The sequence below is a fragment of the Oncorhynchus masou genome, chromosome 13 (assembly GCF_036934945.1).
Source record: "Oncorhynchus masou masou isolate Uvic2021 chromosome 13, UVic_Omas_1.1, whole genome shotgun sequence".
In the NCBI taxonomy this organism is placed as follows: domain Eukaryota; kingdom Metazoa; phylum Chordata; class Actinopteri; order Salmoniformes; family Salmonidae; genus Oncorhynchus; species Oncorhynchus masou.
Genome location: NC_088224.1, coordinates 55,149,514 through 55,159,214, shown reverse-complemented (window position 1 = coordinate 55,159,214; position 9,701 = coordinate 55,149,514). Strand labels below are relative to the sequence as shown.

The 9,701-nt window shown below is 40.8% G+C and overlaps 3 protein-coding genes across 4 annotated transcripts; 2 read left to right on the top strand and 1 right to left on the bottom strand.

Moving 5' to 3' along the window:
• Positions 1 to 256: 256 nt before the first annotated feature.
• Positions 257 to 1,386, bottom strand: LOC135551491 (biogenesis of lysosome-related organelles complex 1 subunit 3-like). The gene is made up of 2 exons (XM_064982704.1): positions 1,346 to 1,386; positions 257 to 981 (listed from the first exon to the last, which is right to left on the bottom strand). Exon 2 carries the CDS (start codon positions 971 to 973, stop codon positions 374 to 376), a length of 600 nt encoding a protein of 199 aa, XP_064838776.1. The 5' UTR covers positions 974 to 981; positions 1,346 to 1,386; the 3' UTR covers positions 257 to 373.
• A 293-nt stretch (positions 1,387 to 1,679) lies between these two features.
• On the top strand, positions 1,680 to 5,977 carry LOC135552607 (uncharacterized). Of its 2 annotated transcripts, none has more exons than XM_064984322.1 (4): positions 1,680 to 1,863; positions 2,787 to 3,255; positions 3,364 to 3,630; positions 3,825 to 5,977. In XM_064984322.1, the coding sequence occupies exons 2-4, from the start codon at positions 2,844 to 2,846 to the stop codon at positions 4,343 to 4,345; spliced, it is 1,200 nt and encodes a 399-aa protein (XP_064840394.1). In that variant the 5' UTR covers positions 1,680 to 1,863; positions 2,787 to 2,843; the 3' UTR covers positions 4,346 to 5,977. The 2 variants fall into 2 exon arrangements, with proteins under 2 accessions (XP_064840394.1, XP_064840395.1); XM_064984323.1 differs by having other exon boundaries at positions 1,680 to 1,891.
• Positions 5,978 to 6,645: 668 nt separating this feature from the next.
• trappc6bl (trafficking protein particle complex subunit 6B, like) lies at positions 6,646 to 9,269 on the top strand. The gene is made up of 7 exons (XM_064984321.1): positions 6,646 to 6,750; positions 6,992 to 7,083; positions 7,220 to 7,287; positions 7,429 to 7,546; positions 7,657 to 7,740; positions 8,055 to 8,148; positions 9,068 to 9,269. The coding sequence occupies exons 2-7, from the start codon at positions 6,994 to 6,996 to the stop codon at positions 9,097 to 9,099; spliced, it is 486 nt and encodes a 161-aa protein (XP_064840393.1). The 5' UTR covers positions 6,646 to 6,750; positions 6,992 to 6,993; the 3' UTR covers positions 9,100 to 9,269.
• Positions 9,270 to 9,701: the final 432 nt, after the last annotated feature.

Below are 9,701 nucleotides of genomic sequence, written 5' to 3'. Positions count from 1 at the left end.
ATTCTGTAGTTTCTTCAACTCTAGTCCTACGCAAAAAATGACCACAGCGGTCGCATCCCTTGCAGTGCCTTGCTGACACCACAAGAGTGGGCTGTGCACTAGGCCTACACAAGGTTTGGTGCATTGGAAAATAGAGAGATTGACTAGACATCTCATGTGCTTGGGAACAGCTAAATACTTGAACGCATGATCAAGAGCAATAAGCAATCCTTTATGACCAACTACAATGAATAATCTGAATAACATGGAGTAGTAATAGTATTATGGCATGCATAATTTATTCACCTAATGCAAGTGCCTTTTACAAAATAATGATACTCCCAAGTCCATTGTTTAGCCTACATAATACATATGAAACAATGAATGGGGCACATCACTGTCCGAGAATAGGGGTAGTGGGAGAGGAGGGGATGGTAATATCGGGGAGTAGATAACAGCTGGCGATAATGTCTATTTCCTCTGAGACGGACTTGAGGTCGTCCAGAATGAGTCGGATGCTGTGGGAGGCTTTGATGATGCCGTTCTGGGAGCTGTTTAGGTGGGTTGTGGCCATGCGTATCTCCTTTGTGGCATTACCATACACCTGTTTGATGGTCTGGGGCACATCCGTGCACAGACGTGCATTGCTCTCCTGTAATTTCAGCTGGAGTAAAGTGTTGTAGTAGAGCCGTCTGTGTTCAGGCCTAGACACAACCAACTCCTCTACCGCGGACAGAATGTCAGGGTTATCTCTGATCACAAGCAGGGGAGTTAAGTCCTTGCGTAATATTTGTGTGTTTTCAGAGCTTGCAGGAATGACACATTTACGTACTCTCTCAACCTCCCCCTCGCTGTCAGTCTCAGATGCTTCCCTTGGTACCTTTTGCCCTCCGGCTGCTGAATGTGGAGAGAGGGAGGTGATGTATACCTCATCATCTGAGTCGGTCTCTGACGCCTCGCCTTGCACCACTATCTGGTATTTGTCACATGCCATCACACCACCTAAATACACAAGATAATTGTGAAGGACTACAGTAGAAAATATAATAATTTATGGAGAGGCACAGTTTAATGGAACAGTGAAGCATGTTCTGGTGGTATGCATTGTTTAATGGAACTGTTGCAGAATCAGATGATGCCTGGGTGCCCATCGGAATGTGCCTCCTTCCCAAATTTGGTCACGAGCCCAAATATAATTTTTTTGTGCGAGATGATAACCATCGAAAGGCGCGGTTTAATCATGTTATGAAATGTAAGTATTTGGCTTGTTATGTTAATCAATCTACGTTAAATCAATTCACAAATGCCAGTATAGATAGCTAGCCTGCTATTATTCGACAAATGTATGTAAAATAAATTATCATACCTCCGGTCCTGCAAAAAAAGAATCACATGAGTACCCGGAAGTCGGTCAAAACACTCCCTCACTAGGGTAGACCCAAACTAAGTACTGCACATATTCGCTAATCAGTACACCCAGATGTCTGTTAAATCCGACTAAATTGAACATTGAGATGATATGTAGATCTGAGTATCTGCGCAGATCCTCACAAAGTCTAACCCTCGGGAGTATGCAGTACGATTATTGACCAATCAGAGTAGACACCGAACGACATGTGACATTTGGAACGTCAACCATGTGCAGTCATTGGCCGTGTTCGAGAACATCAAAATCGTAATGTATCATGGGTAAATGGTGAATGACTGATTGATCTACAAACAACAATGAGTCGTTATTTATGACGGACGGTGATTTGTAGATCAATCAGTCTCCTCCACTGTCGGCTGCAATGTCGAACAAGACTATTAATGTCAACAAACCCCATATGATCGTGCGACGCAAGCAAGCTTCCTAGACGCAGCGTAAAATATTTTGTGATGAAGGTATGAAGTGCCATCTGTAGTAGTTACAGTAAGCGCTATTTTATGGTTATTAAATTATAATAATAGTTTGTGCATGAAAAAAATGTTGACCGATGCACTAAGACATCGCCGCAGTGTTCTGTAAGTAATTACATTCTTCATCGTCAGCATTCGCCGTCACGGCCACTGCAACACAGCTACGGTCACTTTCAGCAGCCAGTACAAGCTCGTTAAGTTAGGTTGTCAGCGGTCAGACTGTTGATGACTAGTTATGAGTGTCTGACTGTATGGTGTGTGATGTAACGTTAGTTGTCTGTCATTTCCATTATCAGTTTTATTTTAAGTACTTTCCTGTACCAAAAGGGAAAGGCTATTGCATATGTATTTTTTTGTCGCTGTAGAAAGCGTTTTGTTCTTCTATGTGTGCATACATTCACATCGCACACAAACTAACGTTACTCAGCTCATCATGTCTCATCTGAGTGGAATTTACGTGGGAAAGTCGTGATTTGCTGTTGGGTGAACTTCAAAGGGACTGAAGAAGAAACTGTCACTGTACTCTTGTGTGAATGTTGTAATGAACATCTCTGGATTGGTTTATTTCACAATCTATTCCTGTCATTTATATCCAGGATCTATTTTGGATGTTGTTGTGACTCATATTCTCCCATAATGAGGTTTCATATACCATTGATTTTTTTTAACCCACCATTGTTCCTATGTTGAATACTAGCTTATTATAATGCAACTTGAATGCTGCTCTTTGATGCATATTGCTACAGCATTTTATTTCAGTAGAAAGTGTAACATTTATTTCAGGCTATTTTATTATAATCATTCGGGCTATCCCTCAGTCTACCTCTATCGTAGAGAAATTATCTTAGCCTACATTATTGTGTGGTACTTCAACCTTTTTCCATGTGTTCTTGTTTACTCCCATCCAGGGGGAGCCCAGGGGCTGCTACCAGAGCAGGTACGCCCAGTGAGGGTCGGGAGAGACCATGGACCTGAGTGAGAGGAGGCCCAACAAGTGGTGGACAGAGTCGGACACCTTCGCCATGCTGGCCCTCATCGAGCAGCTGGACCTGGTGCATGAGCTGGATAAGAAGCGCCAGCGCAACGACTCGCACTTCCGCCGCCTGCGCTACAGCCTGGCCAAGCGGGACATCCACTTCACTGTCAACCAGATACGCAACCGCTGGAAGAGCCTCAAGCACAAGTACCGCAAGATCAAGATGGCAGGATACCGTAGCGCCGCTGCACGCCTGTCCACCATCGAGTCGTTCCGTTACTTTCGTATGCTGGACCGCATGCTGGCCAGGAGGGCCCGGGTGGGGGCCCCAGTGCAAGGCATTGCAGATGGACACAATATGGTGGTGTTGACCCCTTCAGACCTTGAGGATCATACTGATGGTACTACTTTCTGGCTTTAGGATTATTATACATGTATTATTTTACATTAAATAATTGTAAAGAAGTGTATGCTTTGTGTTGGTCTGCTCTGCTCACCCTTCTTCTCAGGTGATGTTGCTCAGTCCGAATCTGTGGCCCCTTGGCAGGACAGCCTGGCACCAGCTCTAGAGGGACAAGCAGACGAGACCAATGCCATCCCAATAGAGGCCAACGCCAGCACTCCGGGCTGGGCCTTGAAGTCAGACGAGATAATCACTTTGGGTCTGTCTGGAGAGTATCTTTACCCAGTGAAGAGAGAGCCACATTCAGTACCCTCTTTACATGATGGTGAGGGAGCTAGGGACTCCACTGGCTGCAGTCCACAAGAACAAACTGGTGAGTGCTTTTATAACTGAGTGGCTACATGACCATCTATATTCTATGTAATTAATGTGTTATTTTTAACTAAATGTAATTCATCTGTTGGAATTTTACGCTGTACTTATCAATTGCTTAAAGCTTTGGATAATAAATATTACAGCGATAACCTAAAACAAATACAAGTTGTCCTGCTGTTCATTTCTCCGCAGGCACTTGTGAGGACACCAGCACCCTGATCCTCCAGCAGCTCACCATCCTGAACCATCAGCTAGGGGAACAACTCGCTGAGCAAAGGGCCTTCCACTGCAGCATGCTGGGTATGATGGACCGACAGATAGAGGTCCTGGAGCAGCTCTCCAACTTCTCCACAGGCCGCCAGGTCAAGACCGAACCCGTTGACAGTAACACTCCTATCAGCCAGCAGGTCCACAACTCCCTGGTGCGCATCTTGAGAGGAGTGGAACAGGTCCAAACCCAAGGACACCAGCAATGCTCATGCAAGGCCTCCCCCTCACAGCCTACATCTCCCTCCTGGACAGTCTCTCTGTTGGAGGTCCAGAATGAATCACCCTCCAGGGATGGAAACTCAACTAGTGGCACATCCAACCCTCAGCCCTCAGACCATGGGCGTCCTGAACCTCAAGGACCATCCCCCTCAGAGCAGTTTCCCACTTCCCCACAGAAGGGGGTTTTGCTTAACGGACTCTCAAACAAGTTCCAGCACAACTGAGTGCTCTTGAAGCTTCATTCTGACAGAGGAGAGCATACAGTCTTAGGAAAAATGGTTCCAAAAGGGTTCTTCAGTTGTTCCCATAGGAGAACCCTTTTAGGATCCAGGTAGAATCGTTTTTGGTTTCAGGTAAAACACGTTTTTTCCAATCGTTTTTAGAGGGTTCTACATGGGGGGAAAAAAACGTGTTTTACCTGAAACCAAAAACGATTCTACCTGGATCCTAAAAGGGAACCTAAAAATGGTTCTACCTGAAACCAAAAAAAAGGTTATTCAAAGGGTTATCCTATGAGTCAGCCGAAGAATTGTTTCAGGTTCTGGATATAAACCTTTTTTTTCTAAGAGTGTTGAATTAAAATATATGGGTGCTTACATTTATGAGGGACTTGTCATATTGAGAATGTATTGTGGGAAAAAAAAGGTGTTTGTTTTTTATTCCAACTTCTCTCTTCAGTTTAATTTTGTCCAAATGTTTTAATGTACAGAAGTGAATAATCTGATGTTTTAATCAGATATATTTTAAAGTCTACAATCTAGAGAATTTTGACAAACCTTAGCACAGATGTTTATTTACTCTAGTCAAGAAGAGAGATTCCAATTCGCCAGCAATCATCCACTGAAACTTGCTTCCCCAAATTATGTTTAAATGTATGTTTTCTTAACTCATACACATTTATGTGGAAGCTGGTCAAGCAAAGGCTTTATCCAAATATCTACTCTTTTCTAAATGTTCCTTTTCCTAAACATATTGGATATTTTGGTGACTTCATTTCTATATTGAAGACTTGTTTTAAACAGGGACTTTGTAGTCGTGGATACACATGGCTGCTTTAATTTAGGCCAGTGAATGTGTTTTACTTTGCTTTAGCTTTGCTGAAGATGAGAGGTACTGTAGTGTGTAAGTGCAATATGGTAATGAAGTCTACATTTGAAATCTCACAAGAGAGTCATCACACATCATCCATCACTTAATTTGTGTCTTGGAATTGTATTACTACATCTTGGCAGTACTGCAATTTGGCATGTTTTGCTTGTAATTTGTTACCTGTCTTAAGCAAGAATTTTGCTAGGACCGTTTGGGAGTGGGGAGGGGAAAACGGAAAGCTGTTATTGGCAGAGAGGTTTGGAATTTGTGTTGCGTTCAGTACATGTTTACGTTCTGGAACATTCAATTGAATGAAAATGATGCTGTACTGAACGACTAATCAAAAACGGGGAGGGGTTGGGAAACCCTGTCAACATGGCCAATTTCAATGTCTTTTCAAACAGCTCTTACAGTAAAAGCATTATCATGATTTTCACAATTTCACAGTATTATTCCAAACACATAGTGTGAAAATATATATAAGACACCGGAAAATCACATTTTTGACCTCACTGCGACTTCTCTCTTAAAGTTATTTTAATACATGACTTCCAGCTTCAATCAGAACTTGTATCAAGTCCATTGATATTGAGTTATTTAGTGTAATGTATTTGCTGCACCTTGAAATTAAACCTAATCCAAATAAGTACAATAAAAAGAGGCATACTTGTGATGATAGTCTTATTTATGGACTGAAACGTGCCTGGAAATGTCATTGATACTTTTGTATTTTTAAAAGTGAAGAATTAAATATTCACTGTAATGGACGGACTGGTTTTATTTATGAATTGCAAATCTCATCAGTAGCTTTAGCCATTGTGGAATTAGAAATGAATGTTGCAATGTACATTGTAGGCCTACTTCAAACGGAAAATATGATGCGCATTGATTTCAAATGCAAGCTTTTTTTGCGGATCAATTATTTGAGCTCTCTTTTTCAGCATCAGACACTCCAAGATCTCCAAACTGTTTTATAGTATACTCTAATAACTCAAAGCAATACCAGATCCCGGTATACCAATATACCTTTATCATAACATTGAAGCTGTAACAAAAAGTAGCCTAAAATGAGAAAATATTCAATAAAACATGAATTGTGTTTCTTTTTACGTTTTATGTGTTCCCAAACTGAGAATGTGCATCACCTCACCTATTGCGAACATGTCTCTGTCCTCATATAACCTGTCAAATTAAAAGGACATGTATTGAAATGATGTGATGGTCTTAAAATATGAATAAGGGAATTTCACATAAACTGGGAAGGGTGTGAGCTGCATGAAGAAACAAACTATTTGCATTGTTGTCCTAGCTGGTGACCCTATTAACCAATTCATAGTGTCTGGTTGTTTTTTCTTCTAAACAAAACATTAACGAAAAATGTTTAGCATTTTCTCCTGTAATCAGTTATCCAGCTATTTGTCCTTCGGCACGACGAAGCAAAGTTGTGCCTCCTTCGCAGGTTCCGTAGTCAGGAAGTAACGCTTTGTTTACATCGTGAGCAATTTAGCGGAAAGTAACTCAAACCAGAGCTATAAAATAGGTAATCTGTTGGATTTACATGCGTTAGTAATATGTGATGATATTTGTTGAACGTAGATAGCAAATTATATTTTAATTTAGAAGAAAGCATTGCCCGCAGTTTCAAGCACTAGCTAACGTTAGCTAGCTAGATGTTCTCCACCAGTGTACCAGGATCATTTAGCTTGCATGTTTTAAACGTTTGTCAGTCAGGTAGAGAACGTTGCCTAGCTTTTCGTATTAAGATTTGTATTCTATTTCAGACATGGCCGACGACGTACTCTTTGAGTTCCTCCACATGGAGATGGTGTCCCATATTTACAAAGACCAAGCCTCGAGAGGGGAGATGGACAAGGTAGGTTAAGCTCGTAACGTCATTAGACAGCCACCTGACATACCCACTTCACATTGTTTGAAAGCTTAGTCATCATCAAAAGGTGTGTTTGTTTATTGTTGTCACATCTAGCTATTTGTTTTTTTTTTCTACACAGGATAGGGCAACTTGTGTGTCCACTCTGGAAGGCATGGGCTTCAGAGTAGGACAGGGGCTTATAGAAAGGTAAGACAACAGTTTTCACTATTGCATATGCCCTGTATTTCAGTTTGACCTAAGTTCCACCTTTAAGTACTTTAGTATCACTTTACCTGATTGAAATGGCAATATATGTAGGCTAACCTTGTGTGTTTACTGACCCTCCAGGTTCACAAAAGATTCGCCCAGCTTCAAAGATGACTTGGATGTCATGAAATTCATCTGTAAAGACTTCTGGATAAATGTCTTCAGAAAGCAAATTGACAACCTTAGGACAAACCACCAGGTGTGCCCATAAAAATAAAAGTGCTTTAGATTAGGAATTCAGCTGCTGATATACTACACGACCTATGGCCTTCCTCCCAAATATTCATGGTGTGTCTTGTTTCTACACAGGGTACTTATGTTTTGCAAGACAACAAGTTTGCGCTCTTGACACAGTTTTCTAACGGGAAGCAGTACCTCGAGGAAGCTCCAAAAGTAAGACATCCAATCGTTTTTAAAAAGTAGACCCAGTCGTTTCTCATTTTACAACAGTGGCATTAAATCTTGGTTCTGGGGACCCAGGCTGGGAACACACTTGTTCCAGCCCGGCACTAACACCAGGTTAAACTTGATAAGTTAAAGTATGCATGTTTGTACTTGGATGGAAAAAAATGCTTGCCACACCCTATTTGGCCCAAGGTTTAACATTATTCTAGAATATCCAGCCAAATAGATTGAAATATAGACCTTGGGTGATTTATCTCGAAAGTAAATGTTCAGCCGTAACTGTCTGGTATGTTTTGCAACAGTATCTGGCATACTCCTGTGGATTGGTGAGAGGAGCTTTGTCTAACTTGGGGATGGATTGCGTGGTGACAGCTGAGGTCTCCCTAATGCCCTCATGTGAGTCTCTTTTTTTCATCATCATCATTTGTCATATACCATCATACTACACCAAACATTACCGATACTACAGAGATGTTTCAAGTCAGAGAGTGTTCAGTGACAGGTACTTCCTGTAAAGGTTGTTAAGCAGTCCAGGGCAGGACTTTGGCTAGCTGAGTGACAAGCTCATCCCTTGTTAGTAGGTTTTATCTCACTTCAAAAACATTATCTAGCTTCGAGACGACTTCTTAAAGAGCTCAATGTGTCTTTATTACGTAGCCGTGAAAGTAATAAAATTACACAATTCCATATGTCAAAAACAACTTTATTTCAAAGGAGTGCTGTACTGAGCATGCACAGCTCGGCAACTTCAGACAATCAGGTGTTTCTACGTAGTTAGCTTGGCGGACATGACATGCTAAGCTAGCGTTTAGAAAGCGCCGTTAGAGGCACCTCTTTCTATATGGGCCCTCTTTGGATACCGACACTAGTGAGTTCTGAGCAGACTATTTATCAGCTTGGTGCAGAACCTGAAGCACTTCCGTGATTCCTTTTCCATTATTAAAGGAGCTACATGTAATATTTTTGTGGCCATCAAATCTCTTGTCAAATTGACTGAGGCTGAGTGATTTGTGTAAGTACCACGCGCTAACGGATTGTTGTCGGTTAGCGTGCCGCTCAGGCCCAGTTAATTTAACAACAAGAGCTGGTCAGTCTTTCGTTGACCAATAAGAAGGCTACACGATTCAAATGCAATTTTGTGTGGGCCCAATAATTCCACTATTACTGTAGATACTGTATCTTAAAGACATTTTCTGAAATTACAATGCCAAAATTTTACATGTAGCTTCTTTAATGACAAGGTACATAATATGTCCATACTTTGTCAGACGTTTGTCTTTTTAAGTAATATTACCAATTTTGTGTTCCCACACAGGTAAATTCCAGGTCGTGATTCAGAAGATTTGAATAGGACCCACCTCTTTAAAATGTTATGTTCATCTGTGACAATAAAATAATGTGAATGTCAACCCTAAGGTCCTTAAATGTCATTACATTGAAGGTGGTTTACTACATATTATTTTTGTATTACATTATTTTTTTCTTTAGAAAGCAATAATAAATTGTAAAGAATTACACACTTATTTGAGTTTTCTAAACATACTTTAAAAAAAAAGCTTAATGTAGTCACCAGATATCGATTCCTCTATTTAATTGTCTTTAACAGATTTATTTTGTATCCTAACATCAGTTTCATGTCTTTATATATTAACTAGAATTCGTTTTCAGTGTGACACTTGTGAAGGTATTGCAGTTAGTCTGTTGTAGGTATCATCTCTGTTGTTGAGGGAAATCAAATATGAATTGCATTTTTATTCTCAAATGATTTTCATACTTATCCCATGTCATTTCCTTGGCTCTTTGTTGACTGCATTTGCTAAAGAAACAACAAATAGTTGTTGACAAAATAACTTTTTTATGCCACTAGAGGGTAGTCTCTGCAATATACTCTTCTCGACAGCATGCCTGTGAATGGAATTGGAGTGCATTATCATTTGAAAAGAGAGCCC

Excerpts from the sequence above, each read along its gene's own strand:
- LOC135551491 (XM_064982704.1), bottom strand. The coding sequence starts at position 973 with ATGGCATGTGACAAATACCAGATAGTGGTGCAAGGCGAGGCGTCAGAG.
- trappc6bl (XM_064984321.1), top strand. The coding sequence starts at position 6,994 with ATGGCCGACGACGTACTCTTTGAGTTCCTCCACATGGAGATGGTGTCC. Across the intron at positions 7,547-7,656 it reads ACCTTAGGACAAACCACCAG|GGTACTTATGTTTTGCAAGA; the intron begins GTGTGCCCATAA and ends GTTTCTACACAG. Across the intron at positions 8,149-9,067 it reads GGTCTCCCTAATGCCCTCAT|GTAAATTCCAGGTCGTGATT; the intron begins GTGAGTCTCTTT and ends GTTCCCACACAG.
- LOC135552607 (XM_064984322.1), top strand. The coding sequence starts at position 2,844 with ATGGACCTGAGTGAGAGGAGGCCCAACAAGTGGTGGACAGAGTCGGAC. Across the intron at positions 3,256-3,363 it reads CCTTGAGGATCATACTGATG|GTGATGTTGCTCAGTCCGAA; the intron begins GTACTACTTTCT and ends CCTTCTTCTCAG. Across the intron at positions 3,631-3,824 it reads CAGTCCACAAGAACAAACTG|GCACTTGTGAGGACACCAGC; the intron begins GTGAGTGCTTTT and ends ATTTCTCCGCAG.